We start from the raw sequence: 27,270 nt of genomic DNA on the forward strand, positions 1-27,270 counted from the left end.
CGGATGTAAGTTTTTCCACACAGAGAGTGGTAGGTGTGTGGAATGCACTGCCGGCGACGGTGGTGGAGGCGGATACAATAGGGTATTTTAAGAGACTCTTAGATGGGTACTTGGGGCTTAGAAAAATAGAGGGCTTTGTGGTAGGGTAATTCTAGGCAATTTGTGGGCCGAAGGGCCTGGAATGTGCTGTAGATTTCTATGTCCTACGACTGTATGATCTCTAGGATTACGGATAAATATTGCAGCTGACAATTTATAGTAACAGAATGAGTATATATTTTCATTGTTTATTTTTGAGATACAGTGCGGAGTAGGCCCTTCTGGCTCTTCGAGCTGCACCGCCCAGCACACCAGATTTAACCCTAGCCTAATCACAGGACAATTTACAATGACCAATTAATCTACCAAACGGTACGTCTTTGGAATGTGGGAGGAAACTGGGGAACTGGAGGAAACCCACACATTCACAGGGAGAACATACAAACCAATCCATGTAGCAAATGGTGATTGGTAGCAAATGGTGAAACCCTCAGAATGGAGCACCTATCCAAAGAGCTGGGAGTGCATCATGTCTCTTTGAAACAAAATACGATCTGAAGTCTTCTATATTGTTTTCCAATTAGTGCTCATTAGCCACAAAGATGCTGCTGAACTGAAGGGGTTTGTTATTGTCACATGTACTAAGGCGTAATGAAAAGCTTGCCTTGCCTACTGTTCATACAGATCAATTAATTATAGTGCAGGATACAGGATTAAGTGCAGGTAGACAATAAATAAGGTTCATCTGAATCCACAGTCTTCCGGAGAGTGAATTTGCAGAAACCATCTAACTGGGATGGTGTCCCTCGCCATCTCCTTAGATCCTGTGCCAATCTGCTGGTGAGGGTATTTACATATGTTTTGACCTCTCCCTGCTTCAATCTGAGGTTTGTGCCTGCTTTAAGAAAACAATATGATTCTGGTGCCAAAGAAAAACAAGGCTTTAATGACTATTGCTAGTGGCTCTGACATGCTCCATCCATCGTGAAGCATCCATCAACCCTTCAGTTTTACCTGAAACTTCCCCAGTAGCTTTTTTGGCACAGCAGAGGCCTCTGTGCTGTACTCACTTTTTGGGTGGCCTGTTCTGTCAAGTCTGTGGGATGTGTCTTGTGATAATAAGATTGTTAATGTGGTGAAGTTGCTTTTGAAAGATTGTTTATCGCTGCAGATTTCAGTTTTAAAAGTTAAGTACAAGAATATTTTAGTGTTCCGTTGGGAGCTGGCTGCAAAATATCATCTTTCTCTGACAATATTAGGAGATTAAGACAGCCAGGACCTAAGCTAGAATTTAGAAGAATGAAAAGTGATCTCATTAAAATAGAAAATATTCTTCTAAAGCTTAACTGGTTGAGATGTAAATTTGGTGTTTTCCCTGGTGGTGTTGCCTAGAACCAGGCATCACTGTTTCTAAATAATGAGTTGGCCTAATATGATAGAGGTGAACAAAAATCTCTTCACCAAAAGTGTGAAGTTCTCTTTTTATGGGGATTGTAGACACTGAGTATATTCGGAACAGGAATGAATAGAAGAGAATTAAAGAATATAGGGTTAGTGCAGGAAAGTGATTGAGTTAAGAGATCAGCATTAATCATTTTGAATGGTGGAGGAGGGGTGAGAGGCTGTGAATTAATCCAGCTTCTACTGCCAATGTTCCTTTAATGCTCCACTGCAGAAAATCACAATTATTGGTATCTCTCAGTTAATGTAAGTCTCACACGCCTGGTAAGAAGTCCTGCTAAAAATGATACTTGAGTGAGTATTTCCTGCAAGCAAATTTCCCAAAGACAACCATATTCTAGTATTCTCAGAAAAAATCTTCAATGTATTTTCTTTCTTTCTGCAGTGAGAGGTTTATGGTGAGGCTGAACAAGAATGGAATGCCGAGAAACCCAGAGAAGATAGAGCGGCTGTGTGCACTGTTTACGGTAATGTGATGGGCTCAATGCTTTATTTTCAAAAAAAAATTTAATGCTTTGGATTTTAAATTAAACGTAATATTGGTTCTTGTGTCCAAACTGATTGTCTTATAGAGGTTTTGTTTAACCATACATCAAACTCTTCGGAAGGCTTGCAACGTCATGTTTTGGTTCATGTTCAGGGTTTCGTACTAACATAGAAACATAGAAAAATATAGAAACATGGAAAATAGGTGCAGGAGTAGGCCATTCAGCCCTTCGAGCCTGCACCGCCATTCAGTATGATCATGGCTGATCATCCAACTCAGAACCCTGTACCAGCCTTCCCTCCATACCCCCTGATCCCTTTAGCCACAAGGGCCATATCTAACTCCCCCTTAAATATAGCCAATGAACTGGCCTCAACTGTTTCCTGTGGCAGAGAATTCCACAGATTCACCACTCTCTGTGTGAAGAACAGATTCACCACTCTGTTTCCTCATCTCGGTCCTAAAAGGCTTCCCCTTTATCCTCAAACTATGACCCCTCATTCTGGACTTCTCCAACATCGGGAACAATCTTCCTGCATCTAGCCTGTCCAATCCCTTTAGGATTTTATACGTTTCAATAAGATCCCCTCTCAATCTTCTAAATTCCAACGCGTATAAGCCTAGTTCATCCAGTCTTTCATCATATGAAAGTCCTGCCATCCCAGGAATCAATCTGGTGAACCTTCTTTGTACTCCCTCTATGGCAAGGGTGTCTTTCCTCAGATTAGGGGACCAAAACTGCACACAATACTCCAGGTGTGGTCTCACCAAGGCCTTGTACAACTGCAGTAGTACCTCCCTGCTCCTGTACTCAAATCCTCTTGCTATAAATGCCAGCATACCATTCGCCTTTTTCACTGCCTGCTGTACCTGCATGCCCACTTTCAATGACTGGTGTATAATAACACCCAGGTCTCATTGCACCTCCCCTTTTCCTAATCGGCCACCATTCAGATAATAATCTGTTTTCCTGTTTTTGCCACCAAAGTGGATAATCTCACATTTATCCACATTAAATCGCATCTGCCATGAATTTGCCCACTCACCTAACCTATCCAAGTCACCCTGCATCCTCTTAGCATCCTCCTCACAGCTAATACTGCCGCCCAGCTTCGTGTCATCCGCAAACTTGAAGATACTGCATTTAATTCCCTCATCCAAGTCATTAATATATATTGTAAACAACTGGGATCCCAGCACTGAGTCTTGCGGTACACCACTAGTCACTGCCTGCCATTCTGAAAAGGTCCCGTTTATTCCCACTCTTTGCTTCCTGTCTGCCAACCAATTCTCTATCCACATCAGTACCATACCCCCAATACCGTGTGCTTTAAGTTTGCACACTAATCTCCTGTGTGGGACCTTGTCAAAAGCCTTTTGAAAATCCAAATATACAACATCCACTGGTTCTCCCCTATCCACTCTACTAGTTACATCCTCAAAAAATTCTATGAGATTCGTCAGACATGATTTTCCACCCTCCAATCCTCAGGAACTAGTCCAGAATCTAAAGAGTTTTGAAAAATTATCACTAATGCATCCACTATTTCTTGGGCTACTTCCTTAAGCACTCTGGGATGCAGACCATCTGGCCCTGGGGATTTATCTGCCTTTAATTCCTTCAATTTACCTAACACCACTTCCCTACTAACATGTATTTCCCTCAGTTCCTCCATCTCACTGGACCCTCTGTCCCCTACTATTTCCGGAAGATTATTTATGTCCTCCTTAGTGAAGACAGAACCAAAGTAATTATTCAATTGGTCTGCCATGTCCTTGCTCCCCATAATCAATTTACCTGTTTCTGTCTGTAGGGGACCTACATTTGTCTTAACCAATCTTTTTCTTTTCACATATCTATAAAAGCTTTTACAGTCAGTTTTTAAGTTCCCTGCCAGTTTTCTCTCATAATCTTTTTTCCCTTTCCTAATTAAGCCCTTTGTCCTCCTCTGCTGAACTCTGAATTTCTCCCAGTCCTCAGGTGAGCCACTTTTTCTGGCTAATTTGTATACTTCTTCTTTGGAATTGATACTATCCCTAATTTCCCTTGTCAGCCACAGGTGCACTACCTTCCTTGATTTATTCTTTTGCCAAACTGGGATGAACAATTGTTGTAGTTCATCCATGCAATCTTTAAATGCTTGCCATTGCATATCCACCGTCAACCCTTTAAGTGTCATTTGCCAGTCTATCTTAGCTAATTCACATCTCATACCTTCAAAGTTACCCTTCTTTAAGTTCAGAACCTTTGTTTCTGAATTAACTATGTCACTCTCCATCTTAATGAAGAATTCCACCATATTATGGTCACTCTTACCCAAGGGGCCTCTCACGACAAGATTGCTAATTAACCCTTCCTCATTGCTCAATACCCAGTCTAGAATAGCCTGCTCTAGTTGGTTCCTCGACATGTTGGTTCAAAAAACCATCCCGTATACATTCCAAGAAATCCTCTTCCTCAGCATCCTTACCAATTTGGTTCACCCAATCTATATGTAGATTGAAGTCACCCATTATAGCTGCTGTTCCTTTATTGCACACATTTCTAACTTCCTGTTTAATACCATCCCCAACCTCACTACTACTGTTAGATGGCCTGTACACAACTCCCACCAGCGTTTTCTGCCCCTTAGTGTTATGCAGCTCTACCCATATCGATTCCACATCCTCCCGGCTAATGTCCTTCCTTTCTATTGTGTTAATCTCCTCTCTAACCAGCAACGCCACCCCACCTCCTTTTCTTTCATGTCTATCCCTCCTGAATATTGAATATCCCTGAATGTTGAGCTCCCATCCTTGGTCACCCTGGAGCCATGTCTCTGTGATCCCAACTATATCATATTCATTAATAACAATCTGCACTTTTAATCCATCCACCTTGTTACGAATGCTCCTTGCATTGACACACAAAACCTTCAGGCTCGCTTTTACAACTTTCTTAGCCCTTATACAATTATGTTGAAAAGTGGCCCTTTTTGGTGCTTGCCCTGGATTTGCCAGCCTGCCACTTTTACTTTTCACCTTACTACTTCTTGCTTCTACCCTCAATTTGCACCCCTCTGTCTCTCTGCACTGGTTCCCATCCCCCTGTTGTGAACTAACCTCCTCTCTCCTAGTCTCTTTAATTTGATTCCCACCCCCCCAACCATTCTAGTTTAAAGTCACCTCAGTAGCCCTAACATAAGAAAATCGATAAATTGGTTTAATAGTGCCACATGTACTAAGGTACAGTGAAAAACTTGCATTCCATTTGTACAAATCGATTCATTAAAATGGTGGATTGAGGTAGTACAAAGCAAAACAATAACAGAATGCAGAATGAAGCATTAGAGTTACAGAGAAAGTACAGTAAGGCAGACATTCAGGTGCGTGGTCAAAAGGAAGAAGATTGTGAGGTCAAGATCCATCTCATCATACTAGGGAACCATTCAGTAGACTTTTAACAGTGGGATTGAAGCTGTTTTTGACCCTGGTGGTTAAGTGCTTTCAGGCTTTTGAATCTTCTGCCGGATGGGAGTGCAAAGAAGGTAGGGTGTCCAGGGTGGATAGGGTCTTTGATTATGCTGGCTGCTTTATTGAGAAATATAGAGGGAGGCTGGTTTCCATGATGTGCTGAGCTGTGTCCACAATTCTACAGTTTCTTGCAGTCATGTGCCACACCGAGCTGTGATGCATCCAGATAAGATGGTTTCTTTGGCGCACGAATAAAAAAATTGACGGGAGTCAAAGGGGAAATGCCAAATCATAAACACATGAAACTCTCCCTGTCCCTCCAGATTAGACAGCATCTATGGAAATTAATAAGCAGTCGACATTACATGCCGAGAACCTTCTTCAGTCCTGAGGTAGGGTCTCAGCCTGAAACGTGGACTTTTTATTCATTTCCTTAGATGCTCCCTGACTTGCCGATTTCCTCCAGCATTGTGTGTGTGTTGCTTGGAAAATGCCAAATTATATTTTAGTCTTCTGAATAAGCCGAGGCATTGATGACTTTTCTTGGCCATGTTGTCTACATGGTTGGACTAAGACAGGTGGTGTTCACTGCAAGGAACTTGAAGCTGTCAACCTTCTTGACCCAAGAACTGTTGACGTAAACAAGACCAAGTGCACCCCACCTTCCTTCCTGAAGTCTTTTCTTGACATTGAGGTCAAAGATGTTATCTAAAGTAGGTTGCTTTCCTGTCCAGATGCTCCAGAGGTGAGTGGAGGCCTAGGGAGATGGCATTTGCCATGGACCTGTGTTGGTGGTAAGTGAATTGCAGTGGGTAGAAATTGTCTGGAGGCCATGGCTAGCCTCTCAAAGCACTTCTAGAAAAGTCTACATAGAAATTTCAGCATACCTAGGGGTAGGGGCCAAAGGTACGATGTGCCAGAGTTGGTAGGTAGGATGTGTCTGAGTTGATAGATGGCATCAGGAGTTAGATGGGTGGACTAGAAAGAAGAGTTGGAGAAGTGTCGGTAGTCGACATCGTAGTGAGACAGTTCCCAAAGATCAAAAGGAACAGGCGTGCCAATCCTTTGCTGCATTGCTAAATCATATTTGGTACAGGAGAGACCAATGATGATTACTGTTACATAGCTTTGTCTCAATCTCTAGCAGTGCTTCAGAAGGAGTGTGTGCAGAGAATGACCATGTACCATTCATGGGGAAATAGCTTCAGTCACACAAAGGTCACTGAAGTGCCTGTTGAATTTCATGTGTGACACAAAATGATCATGGAATAGTTGTTACTATATTTTCTTGCACAATTGACACCTAATCACAGAATGCTGGAAAAAATATCATTTACGTGATTGAAATGTTGGGCAATATTTCTCCCTTACCAGCTCCATCTCTTCTCTTTACATTAAATATGTTAAGATAAAATAATTAAGAAAAGATAATTAAAAATAAATATGTGGGGTGCACATTACTGCACAAATCAGTCCTCAATGAAGAAAATTCCATTTTCTGACTGATGTTGCACGTAATAATTATGTTTATGATTAGGTTTGTTCTTGTAAGTAATACAATATATTTTAAATGACAGCAATTGTTGCTAAGTGATGTATTGTTTGCCAGTATATTAGTAATTACTCATTGTATAATAGGGCCTATCAGTTAGTGTTAGGCCTTAAGAAGATCTTCAGCACCTCTAAGTAGGGCATCAGTGAAAATGTCATGATTCTCATAAGCAGATTTAATATTGATTTATTATTTTCTTTTGGTTGTGATAGAAAATTCTGTCCCATTTGCCTCTTAAGTAATTGGAGAAAATCAAATGGCACAATATCGGAGAGCAGCAGAGAAGTTCAGTATTTATGTAGGTGTCAAAAAAGATAATTAATTAGCTGCATTGTTTCTCTGGTAACCCAGCAGCCACAAAAGTTGTCTTTTTTTTAAATCTTATACAGTAATAAGCTATACCATCTATATGCAATAAAGTTGCATTTTTGTTTCTGTGGGAAAATTGAGTTTGGTCATTAGGTTAAAGTTATGAGTTGGCTATGGTTAATTGGGACATTGTTTCAAGAATCATGAAGTAAACAAGCAATGGTTAACATTTAAAGAATTTGTGCAGCGACTCTATTTAAGGCACAAAAAGCTCTGAAGCAGTGTAATCCTGTGGCTAACAAGTTAAGGGTATTGCTAGACTAAAGATATTGTTGTATAATTTCTGATAAGAGCAATATGCCTCATGAACAGAAAACAAATCCTAAACTTCAGCAAGTATCAAGGCATTGATAAGAAAAAGTGGAATACAAAAGAAATCTGGTAAGAAGCATAGAAACATACTGAGCAAGCATCTATCTAGATGTATAAAGGAAAAGAAAGGCTTAAAGTTAATGGATTTGAAAGCTGGAGGGGGAGGGGGAGATGCAAAATGATAGGAGAAGACAGGAGGGGGAGGGATAGAGCCGAGAGCTCTCGGCTCTATCCCTCCCCCTCCTGTCTTCTCCTATCATTTTGCATCTCCCCCTCCCCCTCCAGCTTTCAAATCCCTTACTCACTCTTCCTTCAGTTAGTCCTGACGAAGGGTCTCGGCCTGAAACGTCGACTGCGCCTCTTCCTATAGATGCTGCTTGGCCTGCTGCGTTCACCAGCAACTTTGATGTATGTTGCTTGAATTTCCAGCATCTGCAGAATTCCTGTTGTTTGGGCTTAAAGTTAATGTAGGTTCTTTATGGGACTGAGACAGAAGCCTTTGTATCAGGGAACAAGGAAATGGGAATAAGTATCTGACTTTATGGAAGGTATTTGCCTAGAAAGGATGAAAAAGGTCAAAGAAATTAGATAGCAAAAAGAAGTTGTATTGCATAAATTAATGGAACTGAAAGCCAAAAACCTCCAAAATATGATGACCTGCATCTCAAGGTTTTTAAAAAGAGGTAGTGATGGATATAGTGGATACACCAGTTGCTAACTTTCAACATTCTATTGATTCGGGCACCTGCAGATTGAAACCTACTATTTAAGAAAGGAAGCATGAGAAAGAATGAATTAGAGATTGATTGGCCTAACACCAAAATTCTTGGGAAAGAAATGGCCAGAGTCTGTTGACCATTTGTCAGTGGAACTAGGTTAGGCAAGTCACTATGCAACTCATAATTAATGGAAGTTCACACTTTAATGTCTCTACATAAACAACAATGAAACTTATGTTGACACCAGGCCAACAACTTAGAACATGAATACTCACTCAGACAAAATGTCCAATTTATAACAATGGAATAGGGGACCTCCATCGCCAGATGATCAAACCTTTCTTTTTCCAGCCCCTGGTGTGGGGGGTCCTTCTTTGCAATGGTGGGTCTCTTGACAGAGTTATCACTGATAGCATACTTGAAGTGTCCACTTTTATATTCGTTCCTTACCAATTCAAACATTGCATTCCAGTGTCATTGGCTGTAGATCATGTGTCTGACCATTAACACCTTTTATTGGCTCTATTTATTGCCCTCTTTCCAGCAATTGACAATCAGTAACTTACAGCTTTTGTTCTCTTCAGTAACCAGCTCAAATCACTCCTTTACCTGAAGCAACATTGTGTTTATTTTAAAACACAGAAAGTGAAGTACTTCATCTCACAAAATGAAGGATGTAAAACAGTTCCTCAAAATGGCAGTCTCCATCTACAATCACATAACAGGAACAAAGACAATTGATCTGACTGCTTCCACTGTCCTTGGCCCATTCAAGTTCAACATTTTCTTCCATATTTAAAATTCACCATGGTCAACAGGCCATTTAGAAAATAATAGCAAGATGAATCAGAGAGGATAAATTGTGTTTGAGGAATATGTTGGAGTGTTTTTTCAAAAGTTGTAACCAGCAAAATGAATCATGGGGAACAAGTTGATGTAATGATCTTGTACATTCAGAAAACCTTTGTTAATGTGCCACAGACTACGTTATCAAATAAAACTATGGCATTTAGGAATTATTCTTAGACTACTGCTATTCACAATCTATCTCAATGATATGGATGGGGGAGTCAATTATAATATTAGTCAAATTACCAAGTAATATAGAGCAGTCAGGAGAAAGCAGAGGCTTCAGAAGAAATATAAATTGATATATACTGAGATATTGTTTAGTTTGATTGAATATACTGTGTAAAAAATTGAGGTCATAGTTTTGATGGATAGAAAAACAGACATGTAGAGTAATATTTTAAGCAATGAGAGATTAATAGCTGATGCCACACTTTGTGGTTATGTTCACAAATCACTGGAAGTTAATGTACAGGTACTGGAAGCAATTAATCCCATAATGTAACTGCAAGAGAATTTGAGACCAAGAGTAAAGACATCCGACAGAATAGTAGTAGTAGTCATAGTCATACTTTATTAATCCTGGGGGAAATTGGTTTTCGTTACAGTTGCACCATAAATAATAAATAGTAATAGAACCATAAATAGTTAAATAGTAATATGTAAATTATGCCAGGAAATTATGAAATAAGTCCAGGACCAGCCTATTGGCTCAGGGTGTCTGACCCTCCAAGGGAGGAGTTGTAAAGTTTGATGGCCACAGGCAGGAATGACTTCCTGTGACGCTCGGTGCTGCATCTCAGTGGAATGAGTCTCTGGCTGAATGTACTCCTGTGCCCACCCAGTACATTATGTAGTGGATGGGAGACATTGACCAAGATGGCATGCAACTTAGACAGCATCCTCTTTTCAGACACCACCGTGAAAGAGTCCAGTTCCATCCCCACAACATCACTGGCCTTACGAATGAGTTTGTTGATTCTGTTGGTGTCTGCCACCCTCAGCCTGCTGCCCCAGCACACAACAGCAAACATGATAGCACTGGCCACCACAGACTCGTAGAACATCCTCAGCATTTTCCGGCAGATGTTAAAGGACCTCAGTCTCCTCAAGAAATAGAGACAGCTCTGACCCTTCTTGTAGACAGCCTCAGTGTTCTTTGACCAGTCCAGTTTATTGTCAGTTCGTATCCCCAGGTATTTGTAATCCTCCACCATGTCCACACTGACAACCTGGATGGAAACAGGGGTCACCGGTACCTTAGCTCTCCTCAGGTCTACCACCAGCTCCTTAGTCTTTTTCACATTAAGCTGTAGATAATTCTGCTCACACCATGTAACAAAGTTTCCTACCGTAGCCCTGTACTCAGCCTCATCTCCCTTGCTGATGCATCCAACTATGGCAGAATCATCTGAAAACTTCTGAAGATGACAAGACTCTGTGCAGTAGTTGAAGTCCGAGGTGTAAATGGTGAAGAGAAAGGGAGACAAGACAGTCCCCTGTGGAACCCCAGTGCTGCTGATCACTCTGTCGGACACACAGTGTTGCAAGCACACGTACTGTAGTCTGCCAGTCAGGTAATCAAGAATCCATGATACCAGGGAAGCATCCACCTGCATCGCTGTCAGCTTCTCCCCCAGCAGAGCAGGGTAGATGGTGTTGAACGCACTGGAGAAGTCAAAAAACATGACCCTCACAGTGCTCGCTGGCTTGTCCAGGTGGGCGTAGACACGGTTCAGCAGGAAGACGATGGCATCCTCAACTCCTAGTCGGGGCTGGCAGGCGAACTGGAGGGGATCTAAGTGTGGTCTGACCATAGGCCGGAGCAGCTCCAGAACAAGTCTCTCCAGGGTCATCATGATGTGGGAGGTCAATGCCACCGGGCTGTAGTCATTGAGGCCGCTGGGGCGCGGTGTCTTCAGCACAGGGACGAGGCAGGACGTCTTCCATGTTATATAGTGTCCTGGTGAGACTGTGCCTGGAATATTGTGCTCAAGTTTGAGAAAGACATCCTACATAAATTTCTCCCCCGGGAGGGGGGAGAAGATGGCGGCGCAACGATAGCACGCGCGGCCACTTTGGTGATCAATATCTGTTATCTGTCAAGTAGGGGACCGTGCACAATCCTGATTTGATGGAGACAGATGTGAGAGCACAGCAGAACTTCTGAAATGCCTGCTTTGCTGCCACTGCTACTGTGTGGTAACCGGAATCTCTGGAGCTGAAGGCCCTGAAATCCTCGGCTTTGCGTGTTTCAGCGGCCGGGGAGAGGTTGAAGGCGCTCGGCAGAGGATGGCGCTCAGGAGGCTTTATCGGAGAGGCTGGTCAGAAGCTCGGAGTTTTTGGACGGATGGACTCAGGGTCGGCTGCTTCCAAGCTATCGGCAAGTTGACGGTGCCTGGAGGTTTATGGCAGGGAGTTTCTCCCTTTTGCCGCCTGCTATTGGGGACTCGGGAGTCGATCGACTTGGGGCTTTGAAACTTATTTTTTACTGTGCCTATTGTCTGTTCTTTGTCAAATTATGTATTGCTTGCACTGCTGTAACTATAAGTTATAATTATGTGCTTCTCTCAGTGTTAGTCTTTGGTCAGTCCTGTTTTCTGTGATACCACTCCGGAGAAACATTGTATCATTTCTTAATACATGTATGCATTTCTAAATGACAATAAGAGGACTGAGTGTCCTCATAATCTAAAATTTTATGGTTCCCTGGTGAGACTGTATCTCAAATATTATGTTGATGTCATTCCTCACCTGATAGGTGGAGTTACAATGAACATTCACCAGTATGTAACAAATGTTTACCGTAATGATTCCTAGGATGTACAACTTGTCGTTTGGGAAGAGCTTAAATGGCATAATAGGTGTAAGGATGATATTTCATATGGCAGTAATTTGTGTCTTCTCCTGGGTCAACGTCTCCAGGACTGAGACTCTTGTTATCCTCAATGGACAGTGCTGGGCAGTCATCCCCAACATCAGGTTCGTAGAACAGACAACACACATAAAAGTTGCTGGTGAACGCAGCAGGCCAGGCAGCATCTCTAGGAAGAGGTGCAGTCGACGTTTCAGGCCGAGACCCTTTGTCAGGACTAACTGAAGGAAGAGTGAGTAAGGGATTTGAAAGTTGGAGAGGGAGGGGGAGATCCAAAATGATAGGAGAAGACAGGAGGGGGAGGGATGGAGCCAAGAGCTGGACAGGTGATAGGCAAAAGGGAAACGAAAGGATCATGGGACAGGAGGTCCGGGAAGAAAGACAATGGGGGGGGGGAACCCAGAGGATGGGCAAGGGATATATTCAGAGGGACAGAGGGAGAAAAAGGAGAGTGAGAGAAAGAATGTGTGTATAAAAATAAGTTACAGATGGGGTCCGAGGGGGAGGTGGGGCATTAGCGGAAGTTAGAGAAGTCGATGTTCATGCCATCAGGTTGGAGGCTACCCAGATGGAATATAAGGTGTTGTTCCTCCAACCTGAGTGTGGCTTCATCTTTACAGTAGAGGAGGCCGTGGATAGACATGTCAGAATGGGAATGGGATGTGAAATTAAAATGTGTGGCCACTGGGAGATCCTGCTTTCTCTGGCGGACAGAGCGTAGATGTTCAGCAAAGCGGTCTCCCAGTCTGCGTCGGGTTTCGCCAATATATAAAAGGCCACATCCGGAGCACCGGGCGCAGTATATCACCCCAGCCGACTCACAGGTGAAGTGTTGCCTCACCTGGAAGGACTGTTTGGGGCCCTGAATGGTGGTAAGGGAGGAAGTGTAAGGGCATGTGTAGCACTTGTTCCGCTTACACGGATAAGTGCCAGGAGGGAGATCAGTGGGGAGGGATGGGGGGGACGAATAGACAAGGGAGTTGCGTAGGGAGCGATCCCTGTGGAATGCAGAGAGAGGGGGGGAGGGAAAGATGTGCTTAGTGGTGGGATCCTGTTGGAGGTGGCGGAAGTTACGGAGAATAATATGTTGGACCCAGAGGCTGGTGGGGTGGTAGGTGAGGACCAGGGGAACCCTATTCCTAGTGGGGTGGCGGGAGGATGGAGTGAGAGCAGATGTATGTGAAATGGGGGAGATGCGTTTAAGAGCACAGTTGATAGTGGAGGAAGGGAAGCCCCTTTCTTTAAAAAAGGAAGACATCTCCCTCGTCCTAGAATGAAAAGCCTCATCCTGAGAGCAGATGCGGCGGAGACAGAGGAATTGCGAGAAGGGGATGGCGTTTTTGCAAGAGACAGGGTGAGAAGAGGAATAGTCCAGATAGCTGTGATAGTCAGTAGGCTTATAGTAGACATCAGTGGATAAGCTGTCTCCAGAGACAGAGACAGAAAGATCTAGAAAGGGGAGGGAGGTGTCGGAAATGGACCAGGTAAACTTGAGGGCAGAGTGAAAGTTGGAGGCAAAGTTAATAAAGTCAACGAGCTCTGCACGCGTGCAGGAAGCAGCGCCAATGCAGTCGTCGATGTAGTGAAGGAAAAGTGGGGGACAGATACCAGAATAGGCACAGAACATAGATTGTTCCGCAAAGCCAACAAAAAGGCAGGCATAGCTAGGACCCATACGGGTGCCCATAGCTACACCTTTAGTTTGGAGGATGTGGGAGGAGCCAAAGGAGAAATTATTAAGAGTAAGGACTAATTCCGCTAGACAGAGCAGAGTGGTGGTAGAGGGGAACTGATTAGGTCTGGAATCCAAAAAGAAACGTAAAGCTTTGAGACCTTCCTGATGGGGGATGGAAGTATATAGGGACTGGACATCCATGGTGAAAATAAAGCGGTGGGGGCCAGGGAACTTAAAATCGTCGAAAAGTTTAAGGGCGTGAGAAGTGTCACGAACATAGGTAGGAAGGGATTGAACAAGGGGGGATAAAACCGTGTCGAGGTATGCAGAAACGAGTTCGGTGGGGCAGGAGCAAGCTGAGACAATAGGTCGGCCAGGACAGGCAGGTTTGTGGATCTTGGGTAGGAGGTAGAAACGGGAAGTGCGAGGTGTGGGAACTATAAGGTTGGTAGCAGTGGATGGGAGATCCCCTGAGTGGATAAAGTCGGTGATGGTGTGGGAGACAATGGCCTGGTGCTCCTTAGTGGGGTCACGATCAAGGGGTAAATAAAAGGAGGTATCCGCGAGTTGTCGCTGTGCCTCGGCAAGGTAGAGGTCAGTACGCCAGACTACAACAGCACCCCCCTTATCAGCGGGTTTAATAATAAGGTTAGGATTAGTGCGGAGGGAGTGGAGAGCAGAGCGTTCTGAAGGAGTGAGGTTGGAACGGGGACAAGGTGCGGTGAAGTCGAGACGGTTGATGTCCCGTCGGCAGTTGGCGATAAAGAGAACCAGAGCAGGCAGAAGACCAGAGCGGGGTGTCCATGAAGAAGAGGAGGGTTGAAGACGGGAGAAGGGGTCATCGGTGGGGGTGGAAGAGTCTTTGCCGAAGAAGTAGGCTCGGAGACGGAGACGGCGGAAGAACAGTTCCGCATCATGGCGAACACGGAACTCGCTGAGGTGTGAGCGAAGGGGTACAAAGGTGAGGCCCTTACTGAGGACAGAGTGTTCTGCCTCCGACAGTTGAAGGTCAGAGGGGATGGTAAAGACCCGGCACGGATGAGAGCTGGGATCAGAGGGGGGAGGGGGTGTCAGTGGAGAGGGGAGGGTTGGGGTGAGAGGAAGATGGAGTAGAACAGACATTCTTCTTCAAGCTCTGTTTTGGGAGGCAATAACCAGGCAGAGACAGGATAAGATTTAAGGATGTTCCAAACCTCCTTGAAGAGACAGAACATCTCCACCAACTCTTGGGAACATTTGGCTTTTGACTGCTTAAAGTGAAGGAACATTTGGTATGGCATTGAGGACATCAAGGCTATGCACTAAGAGCACACAGAAGCTATATATAATGGGGATACCACATCTTAAACTACCGATTACTGTATCCTTACCACCCAGCTATAACCTATCAGACACATTCTGCAACATTAATGGAAGACTCCCCAAGTCTCACACAACTGAAGCAAGAATTTCCTGATGCCAAGAGACTGCCTAAGATGAGGTATTCAGAACATGAGGTTGCAGTGTCCTAATAAAGCATCTGCCATTCATTATTTAAGTGAGAAGAAGATTCTTCACCAGGTACATTGTGAATCTTCAGTATTTTCTTCCCAAGAGGACTGTGGGAGCTGTCACTAAATACAGTATATATTCAAGATAAATACTGCTATGTTTTACGAAAGGGGGAAGTTGCTGCAGGAATATGACACTGCGGTGAAATATCAGCCTTGGTTTTTTTGAATGGCCAAGAAGGTGTGAAGGCCTAAATAGAATGTGTCTGCTTCTATTCATTATGTTCTTCTGTGTGCTGCCTGACCTGCTGAGTGTTTCCAACACAAAAATGCCTCTTAGCATTTAAAAGATGGACCAGGTGGGGAAATTTGGTGTAGCTTTTACAAGTCGTTTTTAGAAGGCATATTTTACCACAAATCAATAAAGTATGAATAACAGCTCAGATTGAAAGCCTGGCTCTACTTCACAACATTATTGGCATCCAAGCTGGAAACTCAACACTAATTGCAAGCAATACTAGTGCAGTAGAGATGCCTCTGCATACTTAATTTAATTATAATCAGTAGAAACAAACCAGTAGTGGCTTTCACATGCAAATAGCTACTTGGAACGGTGGATGAGAGTCGAGTGTCTGGTGAGGACGGAAGGCGAGTAAGTTGCCGCAGAATGGGAATGAGTCCTTTCACTAGAGTCACACTGCTTTGATAGGCAGGTTAAACCATCTGAGGGTCGTCAGAGGGCCCCATATCCCAGTGAGATAGGGATATGCCTGTCCTAGCATGCAAGGTCAGTTCCAGCAGACCGACGGGAGGATGAAATCAATAGTGAGATTCTACAGCCAGGAAGATGGTTGTGCAACGCTTCGTGGAGAACTAAGGACATAATACGGCACAGAAAAAGTTATAATCATCCACTGCAACCAAGGAAGATCCCAATTGTGATGACTACTAGCACCACTGGACCCAGTCTTCTAAGGTCATGGAAGTGGAACTGCCCCAGTGCAGTGACTTTTCCACTTTAAAATTCTTACGCACAAGTTTCTTCTGTAAACATCAGATATGATGGACAACCAATCAATCAATCAAACTATCAGTAGGAACAAATGAAAAGGAGAGAGAATACCCTGAGGCTAATACTCCTGCAAATGGTCAGTTTTTGCACCTGAGAATAAATTTCTCTCCCATCTTTCTCACCATGTAATGGATCAATATAGTTTGGGAACTTTGAAGCTTTCTTCTTATTTATTTATTACAATATCACATTTCTACATGTTGGCTTTATCTTATGGACCACTGACACTTTTTTGGCTGGACCTCAGCTCTAGATAAGGTTGAAATTGCACATTTCTTGATCACTGCAGCTCTAACAAGAATCAAAGAGCTGAATTCCAGAGGTGAGGTGAGAGTGACCACAATTGACAGCATTTCACTGTGTGTGGCATCAAGGGAGTCTTGGCAGTAATCATCAATAGGCATCAAGGAGACAGCAGATGTTTGAATCTACAGTTAAATTGGATCCACAATGATTTGGCCATTTGGATTCAGAATTGGCTCATGACAGACTTTCTCATCATCTGACCTCAAACACCAAGAAAAGCAAGGGCATCGGATGTATTGGAACCTTATCACAGCTTCCATTCCAAGTCACATACAATTTTGACCTGAAAATGTTGGCATTCCCTTACCATCACTGGATCTGAAACTGTGAACTCTCTCCCCTACAGCACTGTGGCATCACCTTTACTAGGTGTGTAAGAAATCACACAGAAAGCTTTCCATCCCTGCTCAAAACACTAAGAGGCAGGAAATAAATGCTGACTTACCAGTTATACCATGTCTGAAAATGAAAAAAGATAGAATATTGGAAGTATAAATAACTAGTTTTATGATCAAATTAACTGATTTGGATTTTGCATTGTAATCTCCTTTAGGATATTGAAGAGCCCTCTGTAATGTGCTCAAAATTCTCTGCCACAGAGAAGGCACAGGAGATCTTGTAAACCTTGATCTACCAGGATATATCTGGTCTTTATCAGCAAATGCTTGAGTCTTATTCAGCTCCTTGAAAAAATATTCAGCACCCACAATTATTTTCACATTTTACTGTCTCATTTTCTAAATTTGAAGTAGGATTTTTTAGCTAATCTACAAATCATTGTGCATCATGTCAAATCAAAAGAAAAATTCTAAAACCTGTCAACAATTTACTAAAAGTTAAAAATCAAAATTATGAGGCTAAAAAAGTATTCATCCCCTTTGTAGTTACTACCCTAACTTTCCCCAGGTGCAGTATAATGTATTACCTTACCAACTCACCCAGTTTGTTGATGTAGAGAATGGAAGGATCACCTGCTTTCAATGAATTCATAAGAATAAATAATGCCACTCTCTGTATCGTAGCTTTTCAACAGACCAAACCGAAATGAAGACACAAGAGCATTCAAGACAAGTCAGGGAAATGAAAAGAGAGAAGCACAAATATGGGAAATGGCTGTAATAACTGCAAAAGGTGGTTTAACTAAGTACTGAGCAAAAGGAATAAATACTTTTGAACTGACATTTCAGTTTTTGAATATTTGGTTTTTCATGCTTTGTAATTTTTCCTGTTTTTTTTTGGACTGTATTGTGAAAAAAGGAGCACGTGATTCACAAATAAAAATTCTCAGTTAAAAGATAAAAATCCCTGGTTATAATACTCATTTATGTGAACAAAGGTTGGGAGCTGAACACTTTTCCAAGGCACTGTAGATTCATACAATGTACAATCGAGCCCTTAGGTCCACCAGTTCATACCAAACTTTTTTCGTCCATCTACACCAATCCCATTTTCTCATGTTAGATCCATATCTTTCTATGCCTTGCCAATCTGAATGTCACTTAGATATAGTAGTTATAGGTGATTTCACTATCTCCTCTAGATGATATTATCCATCACATGTATAAAAGAGAAATTACTTGAAAATCCCCTTTATATTTCCCTCCTAACACTTTACCTCCCTCTTTACCTGCCCTCTTGCTTTTAATACCACTGCCAAGTGTTCATAATTTAATTATTTATGTATTTCATATAGTGATTACCTTACAGCCAACACAATCTATGTGGTAAAGTTATAAATTTTGATGCATTTCATACAGAAATTTCACTCTCGTGCTCTCACCGTGCTGCCTCGCTCTCCCCCTGGCTTTCAATTGTTTCAGTTCAAATTTTTGAAGAATACAGGAACTAACCTCTTCATAAACTCAGAATGAATCTCCAAAATTATGTCATTTCTCTTTTCAATACCTTTGGTGTTTTTAATGGAGTAATTCACTAACAACTTGAAAAAAAATGTAGCAATCATGTATTTTCTAAATTATATTTGACTCTGTCATTCAATACACAACTGCACTTTACAAGAAGTCTCCGTCCTATTTGAGGTAGGTTTTATTAGTTCACATATGAAATTAAATCATAAAATGAAATAAATTGGAATGATGCATAAATACTTATAAGGGAAGGTTCAGATAGTAAAGGACAAATCTGTGATGTCTTCCTTTTCATTCAAAAGATAGATAGACATATTTTAAATCTTAAGCTCTGTTAAAGGCTTAGTTTTTTTATAGCATCCCTGGGAAGACATATTGATAGTTTATGACTACATCATGTGCTTGTTAGACGATGATCTCTTCTGTAGTTCAATAATATTGTTTTGACCTACCACTTTTGGATATTCCTATCTATGGCATCCAAAGAATTAAATAATTTCCAAATGTAAATTGCAGTCGCTAATTTGAGAACATGATGTTATCAGAAGAATCGTTTTATGAGAATTGCCAAAAGCAATAATACCATAGCCAGGCAGAGCAGAGATGATTGTGTAAGTCCTGACACCAGACATAAGTGACTGAGATTAACTTATGTAAGTAATTTGCAGGTAACTCTTCATCACTCAGTACAATTTCTGAGGAAAATCTACCTGCACCTGCGAAGAGCAATTGCTGTTATTTCTGTTTTCTCCAAAGTTTAAGAATTTTCTGAGTAACCTGTGTTGCTGGTTGTATACCAGGCTATCTCCTTTGATAGAAACTTCCCATAGCCATCAGATCCCCCTCCCACTCCCACATTCAGCATTGCTGATGTAGTGTTGTCAGTAAGCACCCTAAGACAAGAAAGGCATCACAGAAAGGAAACCTATAAACGGCCACCAGAAAAAAATCTATTATTATTATCCACCCATGAGGAAATATTTTAGTTTGCAGTTCAATTCATCATGATGTCAACTGGTGCCATTTTGGTAAAGAGGTAGATTGGAGAAATCCAAGACCAAACTAAAACTTTTGAACAGAAGTGCTGTCATATTAGATTATGAGGACACCGAGTCCTCATTTATTGCCATTTAAAAATGAATGCATTAAAAAATGATACAACATTCCTCCAGAATGATATCACAAGAAAACACAGAACAAACCAAGACTAAAACTGACAAAACCACATAATTATAACATATAGTTACAACAGTGCAAAGCAATACAGGTTTCCCCCGCCATACGAAGGTAGAGCGTTCCTATGAAAAGGTTCGTAAGCCGGAATGTCGTAAAGCGAAGAAGCAATTACCATTTATTTATATGGGAAAATCTTGTGAGCATTCGCAGACCCAAAAATAACCTACCAGATCATGCCAAATAACACATAAAACCTAAAATAACAGTAACATATAGTAAAAGCAGGAATGATATGATAAATACACAGCTTATATAAGTAGAAATACGTTTCCACAATCATTGCTGCACTGTTGTCCGTAGCGAAAATCTCGCGCAAGCGCAGTTGGCAGAAAATCTCACGCAAGTGCTGTTGGCAAAAACACTCTCTCCAGTAACCGTTAAGCTATGAAGCTGCCAAATCATACCAAATAACACGTAAAAATACACAGCTGATATAAAGTAGAAATAATGTATGTACAGTGTAGTATCACTTACCGGAATTGGGACAGCGCCGAGCACACTGATGGTGGTGTGTTAGGCTGAGTTGTCGCAGGTTTGGGTGGTGCAGTGGCCCCCACCCTCCAGGCCGCTGACCGATACATTGCCGCGAAGCACGCAGGGGTCCAGCGGTAGCTGGGAGGCACACAGCACACCTTTAAGAAAAAAAGCTGAAATAAACATGCTAATTAATTAGGTGCCGCCCGGCACGTAATTGTCGGCCCGGATCAATGCCGATTGCGTTGCCTCCGATCTGGGCCGACAATTACGTGTCGGGCGGCACCTAATTAATTAGCATGTTTATTTCGGCTTTTTTCTTAAAGATGTGCTGTGTGCCTCCCGGCTACCGCTGCATTCTCTGCGAATCGGTATCTGTCCCGGGCCCGGGGGTTGGGGTGGTGGGACACTGGGGTGCCATCTCATCGTCGTCTGTTTCCATGAGGGTAGGTAGGTCATCTTCTCCTATGTCTGCCTGCCTCGATGTCAAAGGTCGAGGTTCGTCGTCTGCTGTGGCTTATGTGGAAGGCTTGCTTGACTGCTGAGCCTCGCGCATTTTTCTATCATACAGTTCTTTGTAAGCACTCAAACCATCTTGCAAATATCCCCTAAACTGACGTACCCTTTCAAAATTAAAGGCGTACTTTATCATTGCCGCGAAAATCTCACGCAGTTGCTTCACGTTCAGTTCGCTACTGCATTCGGTTTCGATTGTTATCCTTTCCTCTTCCAATTGCATCAGCTCTTTACCTATCAGTTCTTGGTTATGCGATGCCAAAACCTCTTCAACATCATCTTCGTCAGCTTCCACAAGCCAAACTCACTTTGTCCTTACTTTGTTCACCACGATCAAAATGCTTAATTATGTCTAGTTTTACGCTAAGTGTAACACCCTTACAAGCTCTTTCAGGCTTTTCTGATACCATAGAATTCATCTTGCAAATGGCTGCTCACAGGCACGTGTAAAAGCAATGCCGGCGAGAATACCGTTCCGAATCTGGGGGAGTGCGGCTGCTCGGGGCGCGCGCTGCCTTTTATTGCGTGCTGATTATTTTCGCACGCTGATTTCCTTCGTAACAGTGAAAACACCTTCTGTTAGCGAAAACAGGGTACTAATGTAGGTCTTTTGTAACAGTGAGGTTTTGTAAAGTGAACGTTCGAAAAGCGGGGGACACCTGTACAATAATTTGATAAAGAGCAGACCATGGCCACGGTAAAAAAAAAGTCTCAAAGTCCCGATAGACTCATCATCTCACACAGGTGGCAGAAGGGAGAAACTCTCCTGCCATGAAACTCCAGGCACCACCAACTTGCCGATGCAACACCATTGGAAGCACCCGACCACAGCAGACTCTGAGTCCGTCCGAAAACTTCAAGCCTCCGACCAGACCCTCCGACACAGCCTCTCCGAGCACCATCCTCTGCCGAGTGCTTTGACCCTGCCCCGGCTGCCAAGCAACAAGCAAAGCCAAGGACTCGGAGCCTTCTCCTCCGGAGATTCTGGACCACACAGTAGCAGCAGCAACGAAGCAGGCATTTAAGAAGCTTCACCAGTTGTTCCTCGGTGCTGTCATGTCCGTCTCCATCAAATCAGGATTGTGCACGGCACCGTACTTAACAAATGACAGACATCACCACCGGAGTGGCTGCTGCGAGCTGTGTCGTACCACCATCTTCTCCTCCTAGGTTTATTAGGGTGAAATTTGTATTTTGGTTTAAAACCTCCACTGAACAGCAGACTTTTTAGTTAGTATGCGAATGAAAGATAAATTTATTTTCCAAGAAGTCTTTTAGGTTTGTCAATAAATTTGGTAACTATCAATGTTGGTGAAATGTTTACATACAATTTAGCCACAAATGTTTGGTTGCTGTGTGTAAATATATTTTAGGTCAAAAGTTTATTAGAAATAGTACATGCAAGCATACGGTGGGACATACCAGGGAGCCATAAACTCCTCTTTTTTTAAAATACATTGGAACTAATAGAGAAAGTAGATTATAGTTTACTAGTTTAGAAGCATTAAATTAGTGTGGTATGGTATATTGGCTATTTCAAAAAAGTTACCAGAGATTGCAATCTTTCTCTGTAATCTTCTTCAGAAAGTGTTGGGCTTTGACTGTAAATGGGTTATCTTTTACAACTCAGTGTTCTAATTTATTAATAATAGGCATCCGTTAGTCTCGTGAGACCATGGATTTACGCCTTGGAAGGTTTGCAGGATGCAAGCCTGGGCAAGGTGGCATGGAAGACCAGCAGTTGCCCATGCTGCAAGTCTCCCCTCTCCACGTTACCGATGTTGTCCAAGGGAAAGGCACTAGTGCCAATACAGCTTGGCACCGGTGTCGTCGCAGAGCAATGTGTGGTTAAGTGCCTTGCTCAAGGGCACAACACCCTGCCACAGCTGAGGCTCAAGCTAGTGACCTTCAGATCACTAGACCAACACCTTAACCACCTGGCCACGCGCCAACACATTCTAATCTAATTACTACTTCTTTTAATGACAACAGTTGCTTGCACTTATTCCTTGAGATCCAGACCATAAAAAGCACACCTACTGTAAAAGCATCACTGCTACGAGCTGTATACTATAGTGCTTTGTACAGAATGCCTACTGTAGGGGAGCATTTCCTCTGTTTCCCAGTGTCTGCTTCACCTCCTCCTCTACCCCACCACCCTAAAAACAACAGAGTTCCTTGACTCTACCCTTTTACACATCCAGCTTCCTCATCCAGCACATCATCCTCGACCATTTCCACTAGTTCTAATGTGATCCCACCACCAGCTGTACCTTTGCCTCCTCCCTCACTGAGCTGTTTTTTGTAGGGACTGCACTCTGTGACTCCCTAGTCTGCTTACCCTTTCTCACCTACTCTACCAGTTTCCTTGCACTTTCACCTGCAACCGTAGGTGGTGCTATACCTGCCCCTTCGCCTCCTCCCTCACCACCATCTGTGTGCTATACCTGCCCCTTCGCCTGCTCCCTCACCACCATCTGTGGACCTAAGCAGAAATTCACCTGCAACTCTTCTAACCTAGTATGCTTATGATATGACCTCAGGCCAAGCATAGACTAGGTGAGCATTTTGCAAGACACTTGCAATTGTTTCTAGCTGAATGTCATTTTAACTTTTCCTCCCACTCCCTCAGCCGCCCATCAGCCTCCTTCATTACCGCAGAGGTCGTGCATACTGGAAGAACAATATTTCATATTCCTCTGGGATATCTCACAACCCAGTTGTATGAACATTGAACTTTTCAATTTAAGTTAATCACCTTCCTCCCACACAGACTTAAGCTCCTAGTTTCCTTCTCCCTTAGTTAATCTCTCTTCATCCTCATCAACATGGTTTCTCTGCCTATAGCCCCTGGCCGTCTGGTTCCACCTATAACCTACCAGCCTCTATCTTATCTCCTCACACTGCTGTATGCTGTCAACTTCTCTTCTTCCATTTCAGTATCTCAATCCAAAGTGTTAGCTTGCATCTTTTGACTTCAAAGATGCTGCTTGAACTGATGCATTACTCCAAGTATTCCATATTTATGTGTGGTGTAGAACTTGGGATAAGGATGGAACATCCATCAAAGTTCTTTGAATGAGTATCACACAGGCTGATGAATAAGATATCCACAAAGGGGTCCTGTGCAATTACAGCCTACATGGAGGCTGCTCACAGGCAACAGTCTGAAGCAGACATCCCACCTCTCCCGGAAGTCTACCACATATTGATAGTGGCTCCCTGATGCCTGCAAATTATATACAATATCCTGGAAATCGGTGTGTGTGTGTGAGAGAGAGAGAGAGAGAGAGAGAGAGAGAGAACGAGCACAAGGGAGAGAATGCGTGCCATGGCAGAGTGCTCCAAAAAAAGAAAATATAAAACGTACATCACCTCAGACTACACTAAAGTGCACCCCTGCCTAATAGGGGTAAAAAATAATGACAGTGTTGCTCGCTGCACTGTTTGCAACAGTGACTTTTCTATTGCCCATGATGGGTTAAGACTGTAAAAGACATGTTGAGGTGAGTTTAACAGGTGTCATTCGTTCATTAGCATAGCTAACATTATTTAAACTAGCTGGCTAGCTGCTAAGGAGCTACACTATTGCAGACATCCCACCTCTCCCGGAAGTTCCGGGAGTCTCCTGCAAATTGATAGTGCTACCTCCCTGAAATGAGTTTTTGCAGGGTGGGATGTCTGCTGAAGTATCTGGCAGGATGTCATAAGGGAGCTTACCACCAGGAGTGTGGCAGCAAGAGCAATGCAACAAAAAAAAGATACAAGTGAAGTCAAGGCCCCAGTACACACAGATCCTAGCATGTGCAGCCATTTGCTTCAACCTATAATGTTCAATTCCATCAACTACTCCTCCACAACACTCATTCTCAGAGGCTCACGAAAACAATACAAACTAAGTTTTTACAGGGACTGCAAATGCCCAGAATCTTGAGCAAAAAAAAACACAAACCAGAGGAACTCAGTGATCAGGCAGCATCGGCGGGGGGGGGGGGAGGGTGGTGGTTGTTGTTGGGACAAGGGCTTGCAACTGTTTGTAATACATGGACCTCATTTACCATGTTTTATGTTATTCACAAATGTAGCTCATAACAGATGCAGACACTGGAATGGGCGGGAGGTGGTGTCCAACTCATGGGCAAGGATTAACAGGCCTGTTTGTGTGTGGATCACCAACTGTTATGAGTGTGTTTGATGAGCCATGCTCATTAAGGCAAGGGTGATCCCAGGACAGCCGGTCCCACATCTTGGCTGCAGGAGGCTGCTGGGTCCTTTGTCTGTTAAGGCCCGCCTATTGCGCACCGCCAGTGCATTGCTTTTCTGTCAGGGTGTGCTCCCTTAGCCTTGTCTCAACAGACTTACCACAATGCAGTGGGGCTATTTTCCCATAGTTGGGACAGTGGTTGACGGGCGCCAGGGCGTGTCCACACAGTGGTGGGCCTGCAGGCCACGTCTCCAGGGTGCGCTGCTGCTCCAAGATCCCTTGTAGTTTAGCCTGGGACTGTAAGATACCCAGTTTCGATGTGTGGCACGGAGGAGGCACTGCAGGAGCTTTGGCGGTGGAGAAGCTCTGTACTGGCAGGAGGAGGCTAACACACTCGGCTCCTCTTTTCACCCTTTATTAAGAAGGCTAGCCAGCGGCAACAGCTGTAAGCAGAGAGCACTATGTGGCATACAGCATGCAGTATGCACTAACTACAAGCACAACCACACTAGATGCTTCACACACACCCTGTGAGCTAATACTCCCACCCACACACCCGGGATTTACCTCATCATGGTGAAGATAGTGCTACTGGGAATGGCGCACCCCTGTGGCACTTTAAAATCTTCCTTGCGCAGATCTCCACCTCTGACCATGGTGAACAATACCTGGACCTTACATATGGTTGAAGTCTGAAGGCGATGGGGCGTCTGGCAACGGGAGCAGGTACGAATGGACTGGGAGCTCCTAGTCAGAACCCTGCACGGCAGCGGCACAAGGTGTTTGGTCGCTAGCAGCTGGGACTGAGTGGCAGCTGTTTAGGGCAGACCCCTGTGCGACTGAGCAGCCCTATTTAGGGACTGCACTGCTCACCCCAATTGGGGAAGGGCCTAGAAAAGGTGACCTAAAAATTGTCCATTCAATCACTCACCTGGATAGGTTACCACGCCTACCGGGTTATTCCACTACTGCGGTCGAAATAAGAAATAATACAACCTCAGACTGGCAACATGGAATGTAAGGACTCTCTTGGACTCGTATGGCATCTCTGACAGACCTCACTGGAGAACAGCCTTAATCGCTGCTGAGCTGAGGCGCTACAACATTGACATTGCTGCCCTGAGTGAGACCAGGCTCCTGGATGAAGGCTCTTTAACAGAGGAAGGGATGGGTTACACCTTCTTCTGGAAAGGTTTCCCCCCCAGGTGGACAACATCTCCACGAAGTAGGATTGGCCACCAAGAACACCTTTCTACCAAGTCTCACAGAAACACATGTTGGCATTAGTGAAGAATGATGCCAAGGAAGGCTTTTATCAGATGTTGGATGAAGCTCTTTGCCGGATCCCTAAGAATGATAAGATCCGTTTGCCTGGGGACTACAACGCCAGGGTGGGACAGAACAACAGGATATGGAGTGGAATGCTAGGTAGGCATGGCATGGTATTGGCAAGGTGAATGCAGATGGCATGAGGCTACTTACTCTTTGCTCTGAGCATAACCTTACCATAACCAACACCATCTTCCAGCAGCAGGCAAAATGTAAGACCTCATGGATGCACCCTCGCTCGAAACATTGGCACGTGATCGACTTCATCATTGTGAGACGTAGTGACATCAAGGATGTTCTCATCACCCGTGCCATGAGAGGTGCATGGTGCTGACTGACCACCGTATGATTCTGGCCAAGCTCCATATGAAAGTATGTCCCCACTTGCGGCTGCAAAAACCCAATAAAAAGTGGCTAAATTGAACCACCTGAGAAACACAGAAGCAAGAAGTGAGTTTTGATGTATCCTAGCTGAGAAACTAAGGGAGTTGGAACCTTGTCTCTCAGAAAATACCATGGAACAACAGTGGACATATATCAGCTCTGCACTCGTATGAGGCAGCAGCCCAATCTATCGGCCATAAGAGCAGAAACCACCAAGACTGGTTTGATGATAACTCAGACACCATCCACAACTTGCGTAAGGACATGCACAAAGCACACCGGGCAACTTTAGACAACCCGTCATCCACCAGCATCAGGCAGCTTGAAGGAAAGTGCAAAAAGCAATACGAGCCATACAAAATGAGTGGTGGACTGAAAAGGCACATGAAATCCAGTCCTTTGCCGATAATAATGACATGCATAATTTTTACAATGCTGTCAAAACCATCTACGGCCCAATAAATCGATGCGTTACCCCCCTGAAAACAGTAGATGGCTTAACACTTCTGAAGAATCAGAATACCATTCTGCTGAGGTGGGCTGAGCATTTTAACACCCTGCTTAATCAGGACTCTGACGCAGACCCCACCATCCTGGATG

The 27,270-nt window shown here is 43.6% G+C and overlaps 1 protein-coding gene across 8 annotated transcripts in view; it reads left to right on the plus strand.

Moving 5' to 3' along the window:
- The window catches only part of dock3 (dedicator of cytokinesis 3), a 966,938-nt gene that overhangs the window by 506,480 nt on the left and 433,188 nt on the right, over positions 1–27,270 (plus strand). For all 8 annotated transcript variants that reach the window (XM_063067780.1, XM_063067785.1, XM_063067784.1 and 5 more), the window contains exon 10: positions 1,886–1,967. In XM_063067780.1, the coding sequence (XP_062923850.1) occupies positions 1,886–1,967 (82 nt within the window). The remainder of the gene's footprint in view (positions 1–1,885; positions 1,968–27,270) is intronic.

Source organism: Mobula hypostoma, chromosome 15 (assembly GCF_963921235.1).
Source record: "Mobula hypostoma chromosome 15, sMobHyp1.1, whole genome shotgun sequence".
NCBI classification, from domain to species: Eukaryota; Metazoa; Chordata; class Chondrichthyes; order Myliobatiformes; family Myliobatidae; genus Mobula; species Mobula hypostoma.